The sequence below is a fragment of the Dermacentor albipictus genome, chromosome 10, assembly GCF_038994185.2.
Source record: "Dermacentor albipictus isolate Rhodes 1998 colony chromosome 10, USDA_Dalb.pri_finalv2, whole genome shotgun sequence".
Taxonomy (NCBI): domain Eukaryota; kingdom Metazoa; phylum Arthropoda; class Arachnida; order Ixodida; family Ixodidae; genus Dermacentor; species Dermacentor albipictus.
The window spans coordinates 47,457,056-47,484,037 of NC_091830.1; the positions used below are offsets into that span (position 1 = coordinate 47,457,056).

Below are 26,982 nucleotides of genomic sequence, written 5' to 3' on the forward strand. Positions count from 1 at the left end.
ATCTGTCTTGCTTGCGTTTCCTTTCTTGAAAACGCTGCGTTCACTACTTTCCTGTTGAGAATGCTCTGTCATGCTGATAATGTGCATGCCATTTGTGACTTGGAAGTATCAGGCTCGCAGCGTTAAAGGAAATGCGGTCAAGAAAGATGACAATTATTGTTGTGTGGCAGGATATGACCCAAAGGGTTTAATATTGTTTAAGAGTGTAGGGGTGAGGCCCGTGCATGCTGGCTTATCAGATTTGAATTATCCGGTGAAGGTTAACTTTAGGATCAAAATAATGAAAGTTTGGGGCCATGGAATGAAACACGCTTTACATGTTTTTAACTGCTACTGCATACAGCACGGCCGCATGAAACAATCAATGAAGAAAAGGTATTAGTGCTGTCCTGTGCCTCTGTCACACCCCTGTCTTTTTGAATTGCGCTAGAGGCTTTGCCATTACGAGTAAACAGTACCAACTAGCCGAAGAATCAGCCTTGATGAAAGGTGGTGGTGAAGTAACAGCATAAACACAGACGACGTGTATAAGGATACTCCAGGCGCTTCCTTGGGCACAGCTGCTGCATTTTTTTTCATTTTAGCATTAGGCAAAAGTACAATGTGGCAAAGCAAACTTGACTAGTGCCTTTTGATGTACTACTGCTGAGACCCAGCCTGAACGCACTTTAAGCATATTCTTTATTCTTTAGCAAAATTTTTTATTATCATATGTTCTGTGTTCCAAGAATTTTCAGTTTTAAAATTTCATCACACCTGCTAAATACCTCCACTGAAAGAACGCCATGCATCTGCACACTAACCCTAATGACGGCTCTACATGAAATGACTGAACATTTTAAGTAAATAAAAGGTAACTGTTGCTACACCCATGACAGTTTCAACAACACCAGTCCTAAACAGGCAGCATCCTTGCATCTATAGAAAGAAGTTTACAAAACCACTTACATCTGCAATGTGAAAAACATCAGGCAAGAAAGTTTGGGAAAGCTTAACATATTTAGAGATTCTTTTCTTTTTTCATTTTGTCAACAAAAGACCAGTTTAAATGCCAGAAATAAGAAGAAAACTGCATAGCACTTTATTCCAAAGAGCTTGCATTCTACAGTAAACACCCGCTTGTGTGTTTATACAAAAGTATTGCACAACACAAACACACAAAGCGAAACTAACAGGATGCAAGCATATTAATACACATGACAGTATTGACTGCATTTGACAATTTTTGGAATATTTAAAATACTTCAGACAACCTCGCAGTCACAACGTGCAACTGCGTTACTTTGATTACCATGATTACCATGGACTATGATTACCTATCACGATGCATCAATGAATTGGAACATTTGATCAGAAAGCTGCAAGCATGTAACTGAAAATGTGGATTACCTGGCTCACATCACTGGAGATAATTACCAATAATAGCTACCCTTTCACTAGACATCTTGCACGCCACATATAAGCAAAACAAAACCTGCCTTAACATACAGGCAATACTGCATAGTTCACGATCACTTTATGATATTAATGGCAGTCCGGTAATAGTGCTTTCGCTCAATCTATTCAACACTATCAGCAGAACAAAAAAAGCTTAGGAAACCATATCTGAAACTCGAAATACTACAAATTATGCTGTATTATCGTTATCGGTAAATATATATTTTTGCCAGAGAACTGTCTTCAATACGTCTACAAAGAGAAAATGCAAAAGTTGCCGAGCAAGTGACGCAACAAGTGACCCACCCTCCTGCAGACTATGCCGCGCATCATAAACACACTGCCAAGTAAGATGACTAGGGGGTGCGAATAGTGATTTTTAAAACCAAATCGAATATGAATAGAATAGTGCTAAAAGTGAATAAAATCAAATTGAATATAAAATGGCTAAAATATAATTTTCAAATAATGAACAGCCATTGTTACAATTATTACAAAATGATGTTCACGTCCTAGTATTTTGAAGGGTAGCACGTTTCTGTTATTACATGGTACGTTATGAAGCATTGTTTATTAAAAGCAAGAATGTAACATTATGAGCAAACAAAAGTTTCTTCGCATGCACATGACTTTTAAGAGAGTGCAAATGATTGCTGTGTAGCCTGTAAAGTATGGCTACCTATGTGACGTAGCCTGCTACACTATGGAATTTCTAATGTTTTGCCTACACTAAGCCCGCGAAAAGGAAATTTATTGTACTTTTGCTCCAATCTTCTATTTAATTAGGTGCATAAATTAAATTATGGGGTTTGACGAGCCAAAACCACTTTCTGATTATGAGGCATGCCGTAGTGGACTCCGGAAGTTTCGACCACCTGGGGTTCTTTAATGTGCACCTAAATCTAATACATGGGTGTTTTCGCATTTCGCCCCATCGAAATGCAGCCACCATGGTCGCGATTCGATCCTGCAACCTCGTGCTCAGCAGCCCCACATCATAGCCGCTGAGCAACCTCGGTGGGCTAGTTAGGTGCAGTTGACGTTTACAATTATTCTAAAAGTATTAAAGAAGTATTCGCATTTATGAATAGCAACTATTCCGAATCGATGACTAAATCGAATAGGACACCAATTCGTTATTCGAAAGTTTCGAATATTTGCACATCCCTAAAGATGACACGTGCAGCTTTCCTGCCCACCTACAGCTCACTGGCAAAAAAGAAAAAGAAAAAAAAACTTCAATATTGACACATTCCGATAACTGCAAGGCACCTTTTTAGCTAACAAAATCACAGTGTGCAGTCACGAAAAGGTGACAGTTTTGCATGTCGCCGTGAGATCCGGCGCAATAAACTCAGCCACTTCACTCTGCCCATACTGGTGGCATCACTATGACTTCCCAAACAAGATATCTCGCACAAGCGCCCGCGCTCAGCACCGTCATCTTGAACATTAAACCCTTTCAAACGCAGAAAAACTAGCACTGCAGAAAGCTAGCACCGCTGCGACAACACACAACCATCACGAAAGGCAATGCAACAACATCCACACATTGCCTGACCGCAACTTGGTGGACAGAGAAGGCTGCCAGAGCCAAGAGCCCACCGCTCCCATTATCACAGCAAGATTCAATACAAACTTCCCATCTTTCACAATTTACTGCTACTGGTTCGAGTAAGTAGGGCATATGCTGCAGACTTATGCAAAAGTTGTTCTTTACCATAGGCTTCCTCATCAAATTAGAATGCGTGAACAAATTACAAGGTCTTCAATGAATAGTTAATATCACTGCAGAAGCAAAGGTAACTTTAAGACATCTGCCAATCTTTTCCCAGTTGGAACCGTTCTGCCTTTATGCAAAATAATGGGTACACTACAGATAAAGAACAAGCAAGTGAGAAATGCTGAACCAACAAACTCACTTTGAGCAACTAACCACGCAATCGGCAAAAGAAATTACCTCGTCATGGATCAAACAACACTAAGATGTGCCACTGTTTGCAGAAAACCAACTCTCTTAAGTCAATCTCGTCCTATTCACATGGTGTTTTCAATAGTATGTTTGCTATTATACTGAAGTTGTCGGCTTGAAATTTTAAGATACTCAACTGACAATCTGGGTTCCTTTTAGCAGCGGCTCTGTGCAGCCTTCCGTGCCCACAATATTGCGGTGAAAGCGCAGGCAATGCTTGGCTGCGCTCTTTGGCCAGGCGACAGCTCAGAAAGCCAGAGCTAGAAAGGACAACACCTTCGGAAGCAGCCAACAGAGGCCTCGGTCATCGTGTCTCGCTGCGACCTCGCAAACGCAAGGAAAATTTGCTCCAGCGTGGTGTCGCTGACAATGTAGTCCTCGAACGAGAGCTCCTGCTTGAGCGACTCCAAGGTCTCGAAAAGCTGACTCCACTTCAGGCTGGTGTCGGTGACGTGGAAGTGAAGCAAGGCCTGGAGAGAAAATGGGAAACATGACCATTAATTTTTACGCTGCAAGGATACTATATTTACTTTATTACAAATAAAGACTGATAAACACAAACACAGCCACTGACGCAATTCTCAGACTCCAAAAATTGAGACATGATGGATATTCTTAACTTCATAAATGCACCGTCAGGGTTCCCATAGAGCTAATGCACTTTTGCGACCGATTTTTCAAGTGAATTGAGGTCCGAAAAAGTTTGATTTTCCGGACTAAATAACTTGTTCTGAGCCACTCTGCCCGATCTTGTAGGCCACCATGTTGAATTTTCTGCTGGCTTGGCCAGGCTTGGCTTCCAGCAGTCCACTCTAAAGCTGCCAAAATTGGAAGGTTCATGCTATCAAGAGAGAGTGCATGCCATCCTCCAGTCTCGGAGGCCATGCCTGCTCTTTCTTGGCTGACCAAATTCTCCAGGGGATGCAACTTTTCTTTCTTTTTTGGTCAAGACTATTGTCATAATCACTAGGCATCATAATCATAATGTCATAATCACAAGGGTCCAGAATTTTTTTTATTTTCAGTTTTTGTCACCATTCTGCACGTGGTTTGTCCACGAGGAGTGTGTCTCGCAGGCACTGTTCGAAGCAAATCTATAATTTGGCTAGCCATAGTATATTTCAAGGAGTATTCCACTGCTGTAACAAAACCAAGTATGCAAGATCTTGGAAAAACTTGGTTATAGTGATGAGAATATTTGTTCGCTGGTAGCTCTAAATACCACATTTTTGTGTGTAAAGTCAACTTCCATAAATTTAATTTTTTCGGTAAATTTTTTCTCAACCAAAATTCCCAGCTGGTGCCCATAGATTTAGTTTTATGGGCCCACACTTTTGTTAAATAAATTCCAGGATTGGCCTTCGCCAGATAATTAGAATTTGACCGGTATGCACGCAAGTGCCTGTACTCTATGCTGACTCCAATAGCGACCCTATTAGTGGCAGCGTCTGTCATGAAGGGGCTTAGGGAACAGTGAATACCTTGAACTTGCGTCATCTCTCATAGACAATGCCTGTTTTCAGTGTGCCCTAGGAAAATTTCCAAGCAATAACAGCAGTTCATAATGTTTGATTACAGTAACTCGATTCTAACATGTCCTTTAAAAGAAAACTGGGCCAAAAGTTGTCTGCATGGTGCAATCGGTCACAAACCTAAACCGCCTTTGCAGCGTTCGCCTGCTCTGCCACATAACACAAATGTATTGCAGCAAGAATAATTTTAATGAACACTGTGGCGAAGCTGACTTTAAAAAATGGGCCATCATTGTGCAACTATTTTTCTTGCTAAAAAGTCGGGTGTGCATTAGATTTATACTTTATTAGGAGCGTTATTGCAATTTCTATGTTAGTTTACTACTTTGCACGCATAGAAAGTGAGTGTGCATTTGATTAAGAGGCCTGTTGGAATCGAGCGAATACTGCCAAATGAAACAGCAATGCGTCTTGACATTTATTCGCAAGGTTTATATCAACTGAGCAAACTGGGAATTCTCAGGAATCTTGAATAGTCTGGAAATTCTCAGGGGGAAACTCAGATAATTTGTGCTTCTATGAGGGAAAATTAGCTGTAACTTTATTGAAAGGGAACAAAAGTTGCGCTAAGGCTGGCTCGAGTAACAGAGAGGAATCATTAACAAATTGTCTTTAGTGCTGTGTCGTCAGCTGGAGTTGCCAGTGTAGAGTGAAGGACCGATTTTCCAGATGCCTGATTTTTGGGACATGCCCAATAATGCGGATGGCTTCGCGGCACCAACACCTACCCCACAGAGTCAATGTATGAACGTTTGAAATTTCAGATGCAAGCACCCGTCGTCGTCCAATTTTCTTGACTTTTTTGCCGTGACCGCAGATCCGAAATGGCATTAATCAAAGCCACCACCACCGCCGCCATTTTGATTATCACTGTCTCGAACTGGCGCTCTCGCACGCAGATCCGCTGGCAGCTGTAGCCGCCACTGCAGCAATGCTAGGCCTAGCTACTTCGATGTTTGCAACTGTTAGCAATGGTGCTGAGTCAGTCTTTGTAACCCTTGCCAATGGCTTCGAAGCTTGGAAAGCACAACGCGTCACATTATGCCTGTTTCCGAAAGTGAGCTCCGCGTTAGTACAGTAATGTTATGTGGTGAAGCATACGTGAAAGTTTTGCAGTGAAGCATAACAAGCGTAGGAAGGGCCAATTACATGGGACTGATTATGTATTCTTTAATTATATACGCATGCACCCGCCGTCTCCTGTCACAGTATAAGCACCGACAGGCCTAATAAGTGTACTGGCAGGTCTTCAGAGCTTTTTTTAGTGCCCATGGCGATTGGAGCTCTTAGGGGCAGTAAAAGACATGCATTAATTTTTTCGGACGTTTTCCTGACTCCTAGGGAGTCCGAAAATAATCGGGCCTTGACTGTACAACTGACCAAGAGGATGCTTCCAATGGTCTGTGGGGTGAATGCGCGGCGGGAGGAGGACGAGAACAGAAAGGACAGATGCACTGAGGAACGAACGGGAAAGCAAGTGTGCCGCCGCTTCTTTGAAGGAGCTTGACCTCAAAAAGCTAAGTGTTGGCTGATGCCGAGAAGCACGTGTCCCTCATCCAAACCAAAACAAACTTTTTAAAGCAGTGAAATGGAACTAAGGCGTTGTTTGCAGGCTGAGAATGTGTCAAGGACAGCTGAGGTTGATTTTCCAGCTGCTGACATAGAATCTCACTTGTGACAAAGTTCTGGCCTCATACCAATGAGCTTGTTATCAGTTGATAGAAATAGCTCATATTCAAAAATATTTGCTTTTGAAAGCATCTCTTTTTATTCGTATTTGATGATGTTCAACTTGATCTACAATGGGCTTTACCATTTTTTTCGAAGACATCTTATTCGCTGTGCATTTTACTAACCCTCCCCCCTACTGTTTTCGTTATGAATAAAATAAACACTACTCCTTACTGTTCAAATTGGATTAAGCCGTTTCTTATTTTTTACCTTCTTACTATAGAGTGACAGCTTCTAGCTACATGGTGTCCAGCCCTTCTTGACATAAAACAAAGTTCTGTGTCACTCAGGGAATTTTGCAAAGGCACTCAGGAAAAACTTAGGGAATTCGGAAATGTCCACTTGGTAGACACCCTGATTCAGCATATCATTTAATTCGACTCCTACATAATTCTATTAATTTCGTCAGCTCTGTCAGGGTCAAATTAACAGAAACCAACAATAAGGCTTTGACTGGGCGTAGTTGGTATTACATCTTTCTGTTTACTGTATGGTACTGTTCACACGAAGGACAAAATAAATGAAAAGGACACACATATGCGCAATGTGAGCACAGGCATGTGCATATAACCCACACCAAAAATTTGAAAGAGCTAACAGTAACATCAGTGTGCAGATTAAATGCAAATTATCCCTGAGATGTGGCTTCATGTCAGCGACACACACACTGCTGTGAAGCCATACCTGAAGGCAAAGTTTTCCTCCATGTAAAGTTTCGTTATTTTCTAGAGAACCTCAACCCTGCGTGTTAAAGCTCCCTTCGCCCTTTTTACGGCCCACCAATTTATGTTTTCCCTAGGCTGATGCTTTGTGAATGCTGCATGCGGCGCCGGTGAACCTGAAGACGGATTGCAATAGCTGCGCTCAACGGCCGTCCTTTGAGTGTACCAGATTATAGGTGCCACCGAAAAGGTGAGGACAAAGTTCCTGGCAAAGGGTATGACGCAGAAAAGACATACATCCAGAAGACTGTTCTTGTTAATATTTGGGCACAGTTGTGCACAGTTATTTCTACAAGTAAATACATGCAATTTCTTTTTCTTTGTTTCGTTTTCAAGGTGTTGTAAATGAGAATGCAGGTTATATGCAGAAACATAGGGCACATTACCTGGCTGCAAAAGCGTCAACTCTCATCTAGCAGAAGCTTGAAACAGCACAGACTGGATGTACACGCACGTTTTGGCCAACGACACTTGTCTTGGCTGGCCAGCATCCAACGCACTGTCAATACTCAACAATGTGGTCACTCACACCACACGGCCGTATATTAATGAAGGCGTGAAGCATCTATTTGCGATGTAGCGTAGTTCTAGTGCCACGTGCCAGCACAATAAGCCCCTGCCAGGCCATAGAAATTTACCGGAGACCCTTCGGTAGATGTTTGACAGCATCACATTTGTGTTTCCTTTGCACAGACTCGATGGTCTTCACATCCAACAAGGAAATGCCTTTGTGATACAGTAAAACCTCACTAATTCAGATTTCACGGACTAAAATTAAAAGTCCAAATTAACCGAATGTGAAATTATCGAGGGTATCAAGGAAATAATAAACAAATGCCTACTTTGTCAATAAGTTTCCATTTATCGAATGAATAAGCAAACCCTGTGTCTATTTTTCACGAAAGCAATGAGGAAGCCGCGATTATCATCATCTCGCTACCAGTTAGTGCACGCAGAAGTGAAGGCCTCGCGACTTCCTTGGCAACGTGGCTGCAGTGTGCATCTTCATCCCAGACACATTGTGACTACTGCGTGCACATACCAATTATTTTTATGCGAAGCATATTACTAGAGCTCAACCCAGCTCCTCAGGCGCGGCGGTGTCGCCTTCAATACCACGTGACACCATGACGTCACGACAGAGGAGAAATGGGGCTCCAACTCGCGCCGTCGCTCGCGCCGTCGCGGCGGTATATAAGCATCTGCCCTTGCCTCTGCTAGACACTCACGAGGTGAGATGCCTCCTGGAGACAGAGCTGCTCGTTGGAATGAGAAGCGAAGGTTGCGGCGTGCTACAGAGACTGTTTCTAGGTGGCTTTGCTACGGCGCAGCGACTACGCGCCCCGCATCGGACGCGGTGAGCGTCGAGCAACGCAGCGTTCGGCGCGACAACGAAATGTGCGCCTGAGCAAGCGCCGCATGCCTGAGCCGACGCCGACGACACCGGCTTTTCTGCGACACGAGCTCCTTAACTCTGTCGCGTTAAAATAAAGGCTAGTATGCTTCGCATCCTGGGCTTAACCTCAGCTAAGCCACAGCCAGTTTTTTTTATTGCCAGCAGATCACCCAACCGTCGCACTGCAACCAGCACTCTTCACGCTCAACAGCTTCTGCTGTGTTTGTGACATTGCAAGTGCAGACATTGCACCGAGTGAAAATGAAACTACTGTTTGCTGCAACCGCTACGGACGGAACTGGCTACCGACGCGATCATGGACGGCGACCACGCAGTTCTGTGAGGCACACAACCGATGCATGCACTGAGTCAACACGACACTGCTGTTTGCCGCGACCACTAGAGATAAAACCGCGGTCGTCATTATCCGCTTAATCATGGACGGCAACCACATGACCAGCCCGGCGTTATGCGTGGCAGTAAATGCAAAAAGGCCATAAAGGCACAACCAGGCACGAAGCGTTCTGGTGTTCCTGTCATTCCCATACGATTTCTGCTGATGACTATGGTGATGTGGACATTTTGGGTGGATGCTTGCGTTGTTACTATTTTGCGTACACATTTTCTGCGCTCGGTGCTCGCTGAGCTCAGAGAGTTAGCTTAATTAACCAATATGTGGCCACATATGTTGGAATTAACGAGCTGGATTACATTAAATAATGCATACGCGCCTGCCAGGTCTAGAGGACAAGTCTGAATTATCCAATTTTCCAAATTAACGAGGGCTGAATCAACAAGATTTTACTGTATCAGCACATATTCATTACGATTTGATATCAGCGAGAAACACGTTAGATTCGTTGTAGTGATGTTCGTTATACTAAGGCTGACTTACTACCACCGTACCGGTATGTTACTTTCTTTTAGCATAGATATTTATTTTTCCTGGATAAAAAATTTTCCATTTTCGTCTAAAAATGTTACATTTACAGAAATTAGGACTTTCAGACTGACTCCAATTAAATTGGACTCCCAACGAAATGGATCCAACCAAATGGTTCGAGTCAGTCTGAAATTCCTAATCATTTTCCCAACCAGACAGGCAATTCTGTCGAAATGTTTAGCTTCAAGTATTTACAGCAATGTAACATTTTAAAGGCTATATTGCATTCATTTATGCACACATTCTCTCTGTAGTAAACTTACTATGACTGCAATGAATTTTTGTCCTATTCTCTGTCTCCTTGTGTTGCTTTTGGCGTACTTGCTACAACCTCGAACTCCCACTGACTAGCAAAAGTTTCAATGCTACTTCACCTGGTGGCTGTCCCTGAGCACGCAGTTGCCTGGAAACTTGGCCTGCATGGCGTTGCAGATGTCCGTCATCGCATTAGAGCTGGTGGCCTGCTCCTGGCCCATCTTGACGATGACCGTGAAGCCCTCGCCAAACTTGGACTTGAGGTGCTGCGTCGAGCCGAGGCATCGGAAGGACCCGTTCACCATGATGGATATCCTCTGGCACAGGGCCTCGCATTCCTCCATGCTGCACAGTGCCAAACGTAAGAGAGAACAGAGAAGCTGATGGTGAGGCGGCAGCCATATTTTGTGACAATTATTATTTCCCATTTTTTTGGGCTGCTGGCCTTCTCGTGGCACAGGTGTAGCTTTGGAAAGTAAAAAAAAGAGGAATAAATCAATATATAATATAGACAATCCCCTGATCTATAGATCAATCAAGCTTACAAAGGAAATATGCGTGCAGAAACCACTGATAATTGTCAATGTAAGAAAACAGCCAAATGCTTCTAGAAAGATATTTGCTTTATTAAAGGACTGATGCTCTTGACAGTATATTTGTTACGGTGAGGTAATTAGGTGTGTTGGCTGCTTTATTGTGTAATTCGTAGGGAACAGAGTCCTTGACCATCTAATCTGTAGTGGCAGTATGATGGACAGGACTAGCACCTCGAAGGGTTTTAATAGTTGGCATTCAGCAACGAAGGTGCCCCGCAAGACAGTTGCGTGAGAGCATGTGTCCTTTGCATCGACCCTTTGTATCGGTGATGAAAGTCCAACTACGGACCACGAAAACGAGCAAGAGAGCCAAAGACAGTTATCTGTTTTAAAATAAGTGCAAACAAACGAAGCAATGTTGACAACAAAACTTTTAGCTTTGAAATTGACCGCCGCGAAAATTGACCAATTATAATGTTTATACACGAGCTGTGCTAGCTTTGTTTCTTAAAAGTACAACTGAGAAAAAGGTAATGGTTTGGGTGAGTTTATACTAGGAGTCCTACAATCAAGACTCAGAATACGTAACTCTGCCCTAAAATGAATATTGTGAAGTCTCCATAATTGAATTTGCCTAAAGGTATCACACTAAAAAAAATTAAAGAATCCAGGTTAACTGAAAACTATTATAAATTATATTCTATTCGTCTCACTAAACTAAGATAAAGTACTTTTCTTTGTGTTTTGATCAAAATATATGAAACAACCATATGTGTTTCACTAGCACATTATGTTGCATGTGCTACTGTGGATAAATTGTGGGCAAGTTAGTTCTAACTACAACACACTCTTTTGTTTAAGCCTATATGCGTTCATATGGCATCAGTGTAATGTCAGCTTGAACATGCAGTTTAGAATTTTCACCTTCTTTGGCTACTCGGTATGCAGTGGTATAAACTAATACTCCCGAGTTCTCCGAGAGATTTAGATGGCCTGTAAACGTATCACAGTTTGCGAAACAACCTGAACCCTGGAGTTACAGACATGTGAGACAGCAGTCGTGACGGCATTTTGTTGCACTGACGTCTACTAGAGCACACAAAACTACAGTTAAACCTCAATATAACGAGCTTCAATACAAAGAAGTTTTCGACATAACCTCCATATAATGAAGTGTGTTTATACATGATTTATATATAACCAGATATCACTGCCACTGAGAAGGAAATAGGAATACTGAGGCAATAAATGAAAACTGTCATGGATGCAGATGGCCAAATGGCCGAATTACATAGCCAGCGGCCCTTGTCGTCTCCTTGGCAAAACAGCAGCTAACAAAGTGGTCCAAAGTGGCCCAAGCTAGTGTACAAGTTGGGTCACTGAGAGTGTGAAAGAGGTTGCAGATGCAGACAAACATACCGCAAACTGGGTGAAGTTTCCCACAAAGGCTAATCATTAAAAACACGCGTCTGCAATCACACGAAGCAAGAAGTAATGACCTGTGACTGGTGAGGATGACGGCTGCACCCATGAGTTTCTGCACGTCGTCGAGCCCCTGCCAAATCTTTCGCCGTGCTGCTGGGTCGACACCCGCAGTGGGCTCGTCTAGGAACACCACCGGAGGGTTGCCGATGAGCGCCATGGCGATGGACAGCTTGCGCCGGCTCCCACCACTTGGTCAAGGAAACAGAAACGAGAGGACAATACTGTCACATGCAACTCTCCAAACACACTGTCATTCATACTAGCCGTTTCAAGGGACAGCAAAGGCAAATACTATGTCGTCGTGGAGTGTTTAAATGCCATTCAAGCTCGCAGCGCTTGTTTTGTGACAAAAAAGGCTATGAGAAAATTTACCTTTAGCGCAATTCAAGTTGCCCGCCTCCAGGTGGTGATTGGCGACGTTGCATATGCCATTGCTGCATTTGCTGTCGTAGGGGGTAAAAATGCTACCCTACAGGTGGAGCTACTGTTTTCTGTGCAAAGTGCAAATGCACAGCCATAGAAAAACAGAGCCAAGACTGAACACAGGATTCACTGCTGCATTTGCTCTTGGTCCAGTGCCGTGGACTGTTTGGGAATCCCATGGCATCGCATGGACGTGGAATTCTCGGCTACTTGCAGTTTGTGCCAGTTCCACGAGCCAGCAAAACCAGCACAGCACCATGTGATAAGAAAACTACTGAAAACATGAAAGCGCTAGTGGCGCCGAGTCCAGCGAGAACGAAGCCTTTCGACTGCCTTTTTTGTTGTCAAGGGCAACACCAATTAGTTCTTTTTACTAAATACCAAATCGAACTGGACAAGTGGTATCTTCTTTTGTTCTATAATGCAATATAATGATCTTGTTATTACGAGTGGCTCAGTACTAGGGACAGAATTATAATAAGGAGTGACTTCAATATAGGGCTTGAATGTTCTGGGTGAGTTTCAAATCATGTCCTTCTTGTTTACTAAAGCTCTCTTCACAATAATATTGATACCTTAGACATTATAGAGCACTAATCTGTCACTTTAGCTTGACTTAATATTTGCCTTTAGTGTCCCATTCAGCAAAGACTGTCTGCAATGATCAAAAGAATACAGTAGAACCTCATTCATACATTCTGGGAAGAAATGTGAGAAGAAATGTACTAACAAGGAAAATGTACAGTCCGAAGAAATAAAAGATTTGCCAAGCTCAACTGTCGTTGACATCTACATAATGCGAGGAGTTGCGCAAATCGTCGCAGCACGAAGCACCAACGCTTACAGCTGGTGGAGCCCGAAACGCACTGTCGTTTTCTTATAGCGTAGTGTTTAACTCTTTCGGGACCGGGGAAAAAACAGGCAATTCTGATGGGTGTCAAAAATTATTTTTTATTACGAATAGTCATTACGCTATATTGCTGCAATGTTTATCAAAATGTAGCTAATTAGATGGTCTTTCATGCATAAAGAAAGGTTAGACTTAAAAGTGATATATAATATTTTTTAAAAAATCTCAAATTCAAGATTTGCTGAAAGAACAACATAAAAAAGTTGGAAAAGTCATGGATATACAAGTGGAAAAACATAATAAAAAAAATTCAAGGTATACAAAATGTGCTACAATGCCTCCTTTCTTGCTTGTGAAAATTTGGCACGCGTATCTACAACTGTCTTTTTTTTGTGTGAAATCTAGCTTGCACCAGTGGTCAGCCACTCAGGTCCCACGGTTCTTGTGCCACTCGACGAAGCAGTTCCGGGCAGTCATAAAACACAAGTGAACTTGGCATGTGCTGCAAAAGACATTAGTTTTGAGCTCGATTTTCTTCTGCTCATAGCACAGCTTGCAGTTTCTGCGTTTTGCCACTTTTTCCGGCTTGTGGGGTGCATGTTTTGTGACGGGTGGTGGAGGCGTGTGTGCTTGCTTGGCACCGTCAAGATTCAGAAGCTGCCGAATGAGCTCTTCTCTAAAAGCTAGGTGGTCAAACCCGGCAGTGCGTGCCAGCTCAGGAATCTCTGGGTGCAATGTGCGGTGAGCTTGGAAGAGTACAAAACTGTTCACACATGCAATATCGATGCAGTGGAAGAACAGAGTATTCCACCACCGTACGCTTCTCATGAGAACATTATAATATCCAATCATTTGATCCGATTTATCTACGCCTAGCATGCCAGCATTATAATCATGGATCAGCAGAGGCTTTGTTATAGATATCTGAGTCCAGGAGTTTTGCCTTCTTTCCCTTCTTTTTGCGGTGACCGTGTCATTTGCAGTATGAACCGTGCTCATCATGTTGACAACACGCCGGTCTTTCCACTGAAGGTACAGGATGTTCTGATCGCGCAACCATCGAATGTCGCCACGTCGAGCTTTTTTTTCCCACCGTGCATCCTTCAGTTCGGCAGGAAATCCTCGGCGATCCTTGCGTGTGGTTCCGCAAGCCAATGTTTTTCGGCTGAGAAGATGACTGAACAGGCTAGTAGAAGTGTAAAAATTGTCCATAAAGATCCTGTAGCCCTGATCAAGATATCTGTGACACAGCTGGCAAACTACGTCGAAAGCTAAGCCATGGGGCCCTGGCTGCTCACGCTTACCGGTATACACACTAAACTGCACAGTATATCCGGTGCCAGGGTCAGCTAGGACCCACAGCTTGTAGCCCCATTTTGTTACTTTATCTTTGATATACTGTCGGATGCCTGACCGCCCTTTCGATTTCACCATGCGCTCATCCACGGAAAGATCGCGATGTGGCTGGAAAAGATTCGCTGACACTTCGTTCATGTGTTGCAGGAGCCACCACATGTATCGGAGCTTTCCTCTTGAACTTTGAGTGACATCGTCCAAGTCTGCAACTTGCAACATTGCGAGTAGAGCTATGAAGCGGCGTCGCCGCATGATCCGTGGTGGGAGCAGACCGCTGTACAGATCTCCTACGTTCCAATACAGCTTCAGCCGAGGAACCTTCACAACGCCCATGTAAATTACGAGTCCGATAAACTTTAGCATTTCACTTGGGGTGACTTCTTCCCAAGATCCATCGGAACAAGCATGCGTTGGTTTTTCCAAAATGTGAGTCCAAGCATACTTGTTCGTGTTGTCACAAATTGTTTCGATCACATTCATCGAGAAAAACAGAAGAAAGAAGTCCAGAGCAGTCAAGAATTTCTTTGATCCGCTTCTGAGCGCCACGCCCACTTCTGCGTCCAAGTACACGCCAGGTTCCCGTCGCGGCGAAAACTCAATCCGCTTCTGCGCTGGCGGCAGCAGATCATTGCCGTAGCTTGTTGAGACCCTATCAAGTAAAGATAAAATAATGAGAACATATAGCGAGCCCGTTCACCTACTCCAGAAAGAAATGAATGTGGAACTATGCTCACCTTCGGCTACTAGATGAAGTACGTGGCTCATCATCATCCGAATCGGAGTCCGAAATAAAATCGGAGCTGCCGAAGTCGTCTTCAGACTCTTCGCTGCTCGGTTCATCAAAAAAATCCGTTGCCGAAGCAGCGGAATCGCGCGATTGACGGCGTTCTTTTCGAGCGACCGGACGCGAGCACGACGCCATTTTCCACTGCGTCCGCCGCCGCCGCAATCGAGAAAATTCTCTCTCGCGTATCGCCACCTGCTGGAAATGAAAGAAACTATGCAGAAACCGAGAGTCTAGTTCCTGACGACCTCCTAGATGGAGCTACATGTCCAAGCACGCGGAAATTTGAACGGGGCAGTGCGCGCAAAACCGTCGATCATATAGGATCGATGGCCTATGGGCCGGTCCCGAAAGTGTTAAGGATTGCGGTGGGAGACAGCAATGAAACTGAGCTGGCGGGCGACACCAGAATACAATGCCTACGATGCCGTCAGAGCAAAACGTGGTGCTCACTTCATGCCACCTGCAGCAGGGAACGGTGGGATCATTTAGGATCAAAATAACTAAAGTTTCAGCATATAGAAATGCACGGGGGCTGGCCATGGCCTTAAGACTGGGACTGAATTCCCTGGAAAATTTCAACAGCCAGAGTTGAATTAATGGAACTCTATTGCATTATAGTACCAGCAAATTTCCTCAGGGGTTGCCCAGTGCGTTCAGCTATCACTGCCATCCCTACTGTGATAAGCATCTTCACCTATCTGTTTCACAGCATATGGGGCATAGTGCCATTGGACGTGCACTGCATGGTTTTAATAGGTGATAACACAAACGCATTTGTGTTTTCATCTGTTTCGTCTATTATTTTCATCCCAACCTTAGGACGGTTTTCAAGCAATAACTGTAGCTCACAATGTCTGATTGTGGTATTTACCTGAAAACTGGGCTGAGAATTACCTGCGCAATGGCACTGTGTGCGCGACGATTACCGCGCGACGTCGCGCGACTGTGTGCACGACGATTACCGCAATGGCACTGTGTGCGCGACATGGTTCTTTTCCAGAAACTTCCTCGAAGAAAATGCACGAAGACAGCTGCAAAACAAGAGCTGCGACAGATGTCACAAAATTGCAATGACGCATCATAGCTGCTGCTGCTGCTAAAGAAACGTCACAACAAGCTGCTAAAGTAGGTGGCAAACAATCAAACTGCTTTACTGTGCTTTGCTTGGGGACATTTTCTCCCTGTGCTTATTATGGCACTGTCAAACTTGCCAGCCGTAAGATAAGATCTGCTTGCACAGTACAAAATTCTGCGCAGGAGAACATACCTGTAAGCTTCTGTAGGTTTGTCCGCATGGGCCTGCAGGTCTGCTAGGTTGATCATGTAGTCGACGACTGAAGGAATTCGTTGATTGGGGACACCTCGGATGAGTGCAAACAGCTCCAGGGTCTCTCGACCAGTCAGTTTGTCTATCTGAGCATCAAATTGTGGGCAGTAGCCAATCTTGGACTGGAACTGCAAGAAGTGCGAAACGGGATGGTTGCAGCAGCTGTCATGAATGTAATTTGGTGCAACCTAATTATAATGTTACACAAACTGCAACACACTTACGTAATGAACATGACCCTAATGGTGACCATAACGATGTATACGAGTGGAAGGAAGAGGATGACTACTGGTACTATCAAACTACACCTCTGCCATTTGTGAAATGATTTCCTTCAGAAAAGCCATGCAAGAGATGTTAAATTTTGGATGCTGTTTTTTTTTCAAGAACAGAGTACTGTGTTGCATTCTGAAACACATTATAGTGAATGCCATTTTCAGCTAATGGCTCTAAACACACCCATGCAGAAGCCACTTAATCCTGTCAAATACATACGTCAATTCACAAGTGACAGAAAACCTTAATGGCATTACAGGCATCAATACTGTATACAAGCCATTCTTGGAGGTTCACAACTGGCATACAAACATACCGTACTTACTCGCATATTGATCGCACTTTCTTGTAAAAAAATTGATGCAAATTCAGGGGTGCGATCATTACGCGGGTTAAATTTCCCCGTGAAAATATTTTTTTTTCATCCTGCATTTGCTGAGGGATGACAAGTCAACAAGCAGGCGGCTACTGCTGTAACAGTGCAGGACACCAAAATAAGTATGGCGGACGGTGGAGCAAGCTGAACGCACCGAACGCGATTTTTGTTTTTCTCTTGAGTACATTACGCACATTGAAACAGTTTCTTCTGCATCAGTAATAAATAATATCGTTAATATTGGCAAGTTTGCCACAATAACGTAGCCGTGTCCATTTTGAGGGTATAGAAACAGATGGGTGCGCGTAGCTGCCAGTGACATAGAAACACATGGCGGGCATGCTGCAGAAACTGCAGCATTTGCCTTCCATACTATCCTAATACCCCACGTTTCCGCTAAGGGTGGGCGAATATCTTAGCTGTGTTGCAAGTGTCGGCGTATGAATAGGGTACAATTCTAACGTATCAGTGTAAACATGGCCACTATAGTTGCTGCTTGCGGTTTGTTGTGTGCCCACGAGTGCAGACAGAAGAAATGAAAGGCGCCTTTTCTGTTGGCCAAAATCATTATGAAGCCTCTAAGTAATAAAGTCAAGGCAACTTCAGTTATAGTTTCTTTTTTTTTTCATGGAAGTGCAGAAAGTGATGAAAGGAATGAAATGGGGCATCTGCTTAAGAATGTTTGGTGCGTGCAGACCGCTAGGTATGTCTTCAAGAGTCGTTCGCGTAGCATTTGACAGCGTTCAACAGATGGTAAGTGCGATCACCATTAGCTAGACTAGGCACATGACATATCGCTGCGACAGGTTCGGGGCGAGATCATTACACGGGAAAGAAACAAAAAACGAATTTTGACGACAAAATTCAGGGGTGTGATCATTACGCGAGTGCGATCATTATGCGAGTAAATACGGTACGCCAGGTGCAGTGCAGGTTACATGGCAATGCAGGTTACATGGCAGTGCAGGTTACCTGGCAGAGCAGGTAACCTGCATGGACCTCCATTACCTGCAAAGCAGCTAACCGGAGGTCCATCAAGGTAAAATAGATGCCAATGAAAGAGTAACACAGTCGACAATGGCAGAGAAGTAGGTGGCGTGTTGAAATAGACAACATTTGCAGGCATAGGTTGTAATAAGCTAAAGAAAGACAAAAGGTTGCTCGCAGATGCATTCATACTCAAGGACATAAATTATACTGCTGCCAATGACCCCAACCAATGCAGCATCCAGTGTAGTGTGTAGACGATGAAAACACTGGCACTCACATGCGCCATCACAACTGATGTCGTTAGTTACCGTTGGTGGTAATGTACGTTGCAGGTATTGCTACTTGTGCATGCATTCAAATTGAAACAGGAAAGCTCACCTCCTGAAGGTCGCGTTGGAGGCTAGCTTCACCCAGGTACGCATTGCCCGAACTCATGGGGAGGTCACCGGTGAGCATCCTGAAGGTCGTCGTCTTGCCCGCACCATTGACGCCCAAAAGGCCAAAGCACTCGTTTTTGTGCACCGCAAAGGTCAGGTTGTCCACAGCCTGCATACATTGGGTACAATAAAGTAGCATGAAAAACATGCCTCTATTGTTCAGTGTTCTTGATATAACGTTACACCTGCACTGTTGTCTCTTTTTTTTTTTTTCTAGCTGTATCTGTTCTTCTGCTGGTACCACAGTATCTACACCTGCAAGTTTAAGCAAACAAAGTGCAGTTAGTCGGCACCTGCGTGTGTCTGTACATCTCTCCGTTTCTGTCCATGTTTTTTTCACTACTTTAAAGTACCTAAACTCATGTATCAAGCTTTTAGTACGTACTGGGGAATCTCGCACAGTACTGACCAGACGCTCCATTCTCCCTCCTCCCACACAGACACACACTTCCTTCCCTCTTCAACACAATGAATGAATCAATCAATCAGTCCGTCAGTCTTTTCTTTTTTTCGGTTTTACTTCATCGCTCTATGGTGCACGTGAAATGCTACAAAGTGCAGTCAGTTTATCCAATTCTCCCTCTATCAGGGGACGTATTCTGTAGGAGTCCACCTAGTAGACTGCCCATTTTGGCAGCTGCTGATTGGCTGGGCCTGCTCATCTCCTCCTCGCTCGTACGGCTGCATCCAATCAGCAGCGGCCAAAATGGACAGTCCACTTAGGTGGATTCTTACAGAATACCCCCCTAGTTCCTCAGTGGTGCCTTCTTCCCCTGCACTTTTTCTTTTCTTAGCTCATTCCTCAGTTTCATGTTCTTCGGTGCTACGCAGCGCAGACTTTGGCAGCACACCAGAAAGCAGCAAACCCCACCAAGTGCACCTGCGGTATTGTAAAAGTTTTACAGTGACGTGGTCCCACTTCGCCTTTCCGTTCGCGAGTCAGTGGCAAGCATTTGCCACCGTGTTGCATTAAGTAAGATGGTGTTTACGAGAGTGCCGACGCTGGTAGCTTGCTTGGTACGCCGCTGCGCGCCCGGCTGCACCAGTGTACGCCTAGAAAGCCAGCGAGCACTTGAGCACCGAAGAGGAGGGTAGCAGTTTAAACGAGAATGCTAGAAAACACTTTTTACACTGAATTGTCGTACAGGAATCAGGACGTTCAGACCTCTAAGTGGTTTGGTGAGCTTGTGGAGCGAGAACGCCTAGCCCGCATCACAGCCAACATTTGAACACTCACATTAACACACTCATAACCATACTGTGGGTTTTTTCTCATCCAGGAATAATGATTCTACATAGCCGGATGAAAAAAAACGTTTTGAACATAACCTTGGTTGTAGCTATCATTAGATCTGACGATGCAATGAGTAGTGCAAGTTAACCTTGCAGTGTGGTCTACCAGTTAGGACACTTCCATTCTGACCAACATTACTTGGGGTTCATTCCCACGAGTACCACGAGAACTTTGTCATTGAAATAATTTTTTACATAGCTTACTTAAATGGCAACAGCTACACTATTTCACTTGGGCTAAATTGGCTATAAATGGTTAGTATATGGGCACCATTGCAGCAACCTAGGCAAAAATTAACAGCTGGTAACTGTCTAAAACTTTACTAGCAGCCTTTAAATAAGATCTTGCCAGGCAACACAAACACCTAGTTGTTAAAAAGATATGACACAGATCCCAGAACATGGCCTCTGAGTGGTTCCATGCACTGCAAGCACTGCCCAATTTCTGAGGCAATGCCCAGGCACCCATGCAGGCTCTTAAACATTCAAGGTTCTGTATCATTTCTAGTCAGTGGCAATGGCAACATTTTTGAAAATTTAGGTATCAAAAAAACTTATTTTTGTGAACTAATAATAAAGCATTGACCTGTACTTCAGGTTCAAAATTTCGCACGGAGGCTGTTCTACATTTACTTCACTCAAAACTAGGCTTTTTACACGGCAAAAAATTTTGCTACTGTTATCTCTGATGGTGCACGTAAAGCCTGCACACGTCAGTTTACCATCAAACAAGCAAGAGTTCCTCCAACATACATCTATATTACTGTGAAAATACAGCAAGAGAAACGTCACCTGAAGAGCTCTGAAGTTCTTCTTCAGGTTGAGGGCAACCAGCGCTTCGTCTGCCGTGTTGCCTTCCTTGACCAGCGCTTCGACTGCTGCGCGCTCTGCGGCAACATCGTCGTCCTCTGCCGTATCCACCCCGTGGGCGCACATCTCTATATCTGTAAGCGAAACCATTGCCCCATCTTGATGGGAGCACAGAGTCTCAACTATAGAAAAAGGTCCTGGGCTATCAAAGACAGGCACTGTCAATACAAGTGTTCAAACACTCCCATAAGCATTGCTGCGTTCTCGAGTGCAGCATGACCGCAGGCAAAGTGCTTGAAATTTGAACACACGTAAAAGAAGTTAGTACAGAATTACAAGATCAGAGTGAGTACTTCCAAGGTAAGAGTGTACCAGACACCACTTCTGTCTTTTTTGCAGAAAGTGCCGTTCGCCACTCAGCCGCACACTGACACTGGTAACATTTGTTTCTTTCATCTTCTTACTGCTATGACACATCAAAACTGGAATTATTGAGCAAAACAATTGCTTTGCATCAACAATGTTGGTATTCTCTAAAAGAGTGTTGCGCGACCATGTCTCACAGTACGCAGAATTTCTATTTTTGGGGCTACATTGCATAACTTCACTACACTATTTCATTTGTTAAAAGAAAAGAAATGTGGTTTCGTTATCAGTGTGTTTGGAATGATTTTATCAGTTTTCTTGCACCAGCTGTGCCACTGTCTTGCTTTTTTCTTTGTTGTGATTAGGTTAGCTTTTTGCGCCATAAAAATTATAAACTCCTTGAGGTTTTTGTGATTCTTATGCAGCCATAACAGTCATTAGCCACAAGTCAATGTGGATTAACTGCTTTCTTGAGGAGTGCTTTAGCGTGCCCACTGAGTGCTAAAGGAAAGCAACCCGTGATACCAAGTACAGTAGAACCCCTCCACTATATTTTCCACGGGACTGTGAGAAAAAAAAGTGATACCGGAGAAACATTATGTGGACCTACTGTTGAAGACCACACTAATGTGCTGTTTAACACTAAAACAAGGACACTATGCATGGCTCAGCCTACAAAGGATTTATTTACAGTACTTGACTGATAACGTGGACTCGACGGGGACCGCCTAGACATTCAAAATATCAGGTTCGGCAGGGAATAAACGACTTATCGCAAAAATGTGTGAAAAAGGTGCACCGTAATGTTGAATCATCGCCTTCGAGGATACCTTACTTTCGCAAAATTTCACATACTAGGACTAGATACATCGGCGTCTATGAGCGACAACATTCTTGCAACAGCATGCTGTCACCCGTCGAAGTGTCTGCTGCTACAAAAGTGAGATCCTCTAAAGTGATCTCTAAAAAATACAGCCCAAGTTTGTCAACGCACTGCTTCACACAGATACGCTTGCCATCATGGTCAGTCCATATCGCTACAAAGAGAAAAACGTACAGTCAGTGCTTGCACTGAATCTTCATCTCCTGGAAGCATAACAAAAGCCCACCAATCTGCGAAAGTCGAATGACCGTGGGCTTTTTCGCAATAGTCATTGTCCATTGCTTTGCAGCCTTAGTCATCGCTGTCATCACTGCAGACAACAAGAATGGAGTTTGAGCCACCTGACACTGCTTGAAGAAGTCGCCCGAGACTGTGTAAATATTTAACACTTGAATGAACAAAACCTGGATGCACATATTTCGCACAACATACATCAAATGAAGCCTTTCAACATTAGCAGATTGCCGTGTCCTGCGGTTTGGGCACTGTCGGCGACTACTCGATCAACTAGGCTTCACTAGCTTCAGTTTCGAGGAGGTGCTGGCGGCACGGCTGATGACCGTGCTGGTGATGTTGTAAAACCAACGTACTACTATAGCTATTTTCGCTCAACTCTGCGGCCAAAGTGGCGCACATTCGTGCAGGCAGAGTAAAAATGTAGAACAGGACACTGTAAGGTGTCCAACGTTTCAGAAATTTTCGACAATACCGGGGCACGTTCAAAAGTGCACAAGGTGGTCGAAAGTGCACAGCTAAGGTGTCTCGTAGAGTTGACATTTTTCTTTTAGCTTTTACAGCAAAAGCTGTATATGACTAACCTTCCATAGTTTTTTTTGGCGCCCGGCAACAGAACAGACTTAGCAATTTCTAACAAAGCCATACAAGTGCAGTGTGGTGGCGCAGATGTCAAAACGTGGAGCAGATTAGAACGCTTGCCGTGAACAATAGCGTGACATCAAGGTTGTCGTAGTATATAAGCAGGAGAGGTATCAGCACTAAAAACATGGGTGCACATGTACAGTTCATACGCCCGAAGGACAACATGCATATGAGGAGCACCAGAGGGAACAGCAACGAGAATGTAAATGGCGCCGGTGTGAAACGACTACCGATGAAGAACGTTCCTGCGATGCTGAACGAAAACAACAACTGCGAGTCCAGGCACCTCCGAGCAAGCAACGACGCCAGACTCGCAACGAAAAAAATGACAACCATTCCAGTCTGTGAAGATGGAATGGCAGCGAAAGCGCTTTGCTTTTCATTTGAGAGCTTTGACTGTCATCAGCTTTCAATGCCATTTTATCTTCACAGAGTGGAACGGTTGTCATTTTTTTTTACGTTATGCGCAATTCACTTGATATTTTTCTTGTGATTATATGACCGACTTAGAATGCATCAAAAAGGTTTCTAATACATAGGTGTCTAAGAGCCCTTGGCTGGGACTGGACTTGGTGACATTATTCAGTAAAACGTCATTAATTCGACCCTTGTTCATTCGGACCCACCCTGTGGTCCTGGCAGGTGTATGCATTATTTAATGGAATCAAACTCTCATTAAGTGTGATTATCTGGCCACACGTCAGTTAATCTGGGCAACTCTCAGAGCTTCGCGAGTGCAGAGCACCACAAATGTATGACGTTAAAGAGCAAGAACAGCACTAGCGTCCAATCAAAATGTAGTGGCGGAGTTTGCAACGCCATTGTCAATAGTGGAAATTGTACGTGAACAACAGGAATACTGCAATGCTTTGTGCCTAGTTGTGCCTTTATAGCCTTGATTCTTGGTGTTTACCACCGCAGGTAACACTGGGTTGGCAGCGTGCTTTGATAACTGTGTAGTTGCCATCCATGATTGCATCAGTAACGACCGCAATTTCGTCCACAGTGGCTGTGGCAAACATTAGTTTCGTTTTGTCCCGCTGCAAGCGTTGGCTGCATGTCTTCATAAATGCATGGTCGCCATCCACAACTGTGTTGATAGCAGCAGTGGTTGCAGAAAACAGTAATTTCATTTTGACTCGGTGCAATGGCTACATGCGCATTGTCACAAACATGGCGGAAGCTGTTGAGGGCGAAAAGCTTTGGTTGCATTGCGATGGACAAAAAAACTGCTGGCGACCAGCTCAGCGGTGAAAAAATCATCGGGGTGCACGCGTGGTAAAGAAAAGCATTCGCGGATGAAGACATGTGCCGCGGCCATGCTGGGTAGGTAGTCGTGAAGACTTCGCTTCTGCAAACACATATCAGTTGCGTGGCAGCTATTGCAGCTTTCACACTGCTTTTGTGCAAAATATAAACTAAATTTGCCCATTCATTCAATAAATAAAAGCATGCTGATGTAGTAAGTGTTTCCTTATTCTGTTCTTGACACCCTCCATAAACCCACCCTCTCTCTCGTCTGCTCTCCCTGGCCCCTTGCTTCTCGCGCGAAAGATACAGCACATTTCCATGCTGCCTTCCTCTCTCGCGTTGTTGAGATGTTGAGCCGCGATCATCGGCCAACCCTCGCAAGTAAGTTGTCCGCCCGTGTCAACACGGCAAAAGAACAGTTTATATGCCCCAATTTTGACAAAATTGCTGCTAATTTTGTCCGCTGTAGTCGATAGTCCATTATAAGATGGTCCATTAAGAGCGAACTTCGTTACATTACTAAAATAGGTAGAACAAACCAAGGCTGAAAAATGTACGTTATACCTGAAAGTCTTTTGTACGTGGGTTATGTTTAAAATGTATATTTAGAAATTTTTATGTTCCCTTGGTGCGAAGCAGTATCAATGTTTTTACGGAGTTTCCTCGTTTTCGTCACAAATTTTCTGTTGTAAATGTTCACTTGAAAATAATACCATTATAAAGCACATTCTTTCTTATAGAAATTGATACCACATATTTTAATATGAACAGGGGTAATTGCAGATTGCAGGGAGAGGCCTTCGTCCTGGGCATTGGACATAAAAATAGGCTGATGATGATTATTCTAATATCAAGCATTTGCTGTAGCAGTAAAAAAATCGTCTGCTAGGCTGCCCAAAAACTGGCTGTGTTCCCGCTGACAGGAAAGCGTTCACATGAAAGTTCTATGGATAAACTGATCAAATGCATGCAAGTGCCGAACGTTCTGTAAATAGATGTTGGGTATGGCTGACTTTTCCAAATAAACCACTGGCTCGTTTACACTGAAATTTTGCACAGAGGCAGCATTTTGCAGTACATTCAGTTCAATGCTACAGTTGAGGGCAATGTTTGCCTGCTCCACCCACAATAAATTCAAAGCGCACATAATCTGCAGCGACATCACTCGAGAATGATTTCACTGAAACTGAAAGCCAGCGCCACCTGTCACTGTTACGGAGAAACACAACGTTCACTACAGCAAAGCACAATGTTCATCATAGTGATGACAGATTGTGCTACGATTCTATGCAGCGAAACCAATGAAACAACTGCTCTGCCGTAGCGGTGAGAGAGGGAGCCACCTTTTCTTCACAGCGAAAAACAACATTTCTTGAGTAGCATCGGCACAGATGACTCACACTTGGGATTTATTGTGGACTGTACAGGCAAGCAGGGCCCACAGAAGTTGCATTCAACTAAATATTCAACTAATGTATAAAAATTATGTGCAGTCCATCCTTGAGTATGCCAGCGTAGTGTGAGACCCTCCAACGGCGCAAAACGCCAATCAAGGTGAGAGGATATAAAGGTTAGGTATATGGTACATGTCAAATAGATACGGTATGAATTTTAGCGCTACTGAGGCTAAGGAAACTTTAAATTGGGAGACATGAAAAGGGCAACAAAGAAGGTCACACCTAATGCTCTTTCATTTCGTATACTACAGTACGATTTGTATACTAAGGGACAAATATGTACAACAGCCTCATTACCGGTCGCAACGCATGGACCACAAGTTGAAAGTATGCAAAATTTCCCGCAAGGCAGAGTTGTTTAAAAATTGTTTTTTCCGAAAGCTATTCAAGAATGGAATAGTTTGCCTGCTAATGTTGTCAGTATTGTGTAAAATGAAGTATTTTTGCCCTCTTGAAGTGAATTGAAATTCCCGTTTCTTTTTTATTGTTGCATTGCCTCCGTAGAACTTGCACGTTTTCAAGCTGATATAATTGTGACTATTATGCTTTCCAGCCCCACATGCTATGCATTTATGTGAATACATTTTTTATGTATGTTTCGCGCTTTTTGTAATATCCCCCCACTGTAATGCACTTTTGGTGCTGTGGGTATTAAATGAATAAACAAATAAAATACTATTTCAGCGTGAAATGTCAGCACGAAAGAACCAGCGGTTTAGTTAAATGTCTTTCCTTGGATGTCCTATTCACAGAACACTGTAGAACTTGGTGGTCAGACCGCAGCACATCTGTACCGAGAAAACCATGACAAACTGAAAGCAGCAGGCACGTTACAAAGGTAGGTCAAAGAGGTGGACATGCGGCGTACCTTTGCGGGACCTTTGGCCAAGAAGCGACCTGATTCGGTACCAGATGCCATAGACGTTGGTCTCAAAGAATGCCAGTAGAAGGAACAGAATGATGCCAACGAAGAAGAGGTACAGCATCTCCCGTCCGCTTCCCGAGCGATCCATGCCGAACGGCGAGTGCGGGATGTAGCAGTAAGAACCATTGCCACAATCTGCAATTGCGGGAAAAAGAAGTAACCATTTCCTTTCACTGCAAGAAGCCGAAATGTGCTAGGAGATGGGCTGATCTCACTTGTTCGTCTTTTTCGCCCGTAATGCAGTGGTTCAAGCATCCAAACAAGACCGAAACTCGCACAATACTGAA

At 43.8% G+C, this 26,982-nt stretch overlaps 1 protein-coding gene across 4 annotated transcripts in view; it reads right to left on the minus strand.

The window, feature by feature from the left end:
- Positions 1 to 1,058: 1,058 nt before the first annotated feature.
- LOC139050587 (phospholipid-transporting ATPase ABCA3-like) overlaps positions 1,059 to 26,982 on the minus strand; it is a 110,655-nt gene continuing 84,731 nt past the window's right edge. For 3 of the 4 annotated variants that reach the window (XM_070527150.1, XM_070527148.1, XM_070527151.1), the window contains 7 exons: positions 26,639 to 26,830; positions 20,917 to 21,092; positions 18,773 to 18,940; positions 16,693 to 16,880; positions 12,024 to 12,197; positions 10,108 to 10,333; positions 1,059 to 3,879 (listed from right to left, as the gene is read on the minus strand). In XM_070527150.1, the coding sequence (XP_070383251.1) occupies positions 3,670 to 3,879; positions 10,108 to 10,333; positions 12,024 to 12,197; positions 16,693 to 16,880; positions 18,773 to 18,940; positions 20,917 to 21,092; positions 26,639 to 26,830 (1,334 nt within the window). In that variant the 3' untranslated portion in view covers positions 1,059 to 3,669. The remainder of the gene's footprint in view (positions 3,880 to 10,107; positions 10,334 to 12,023; positions 12,198 to 16,692; positions 16,881 to 18,772; positions 18,941 to 20,916; positions 21,093 to 26,638; positions 26,831 to 26,982) is intronic. The other variant, XM_070527149.1, reaches the window with a different exon arrangement.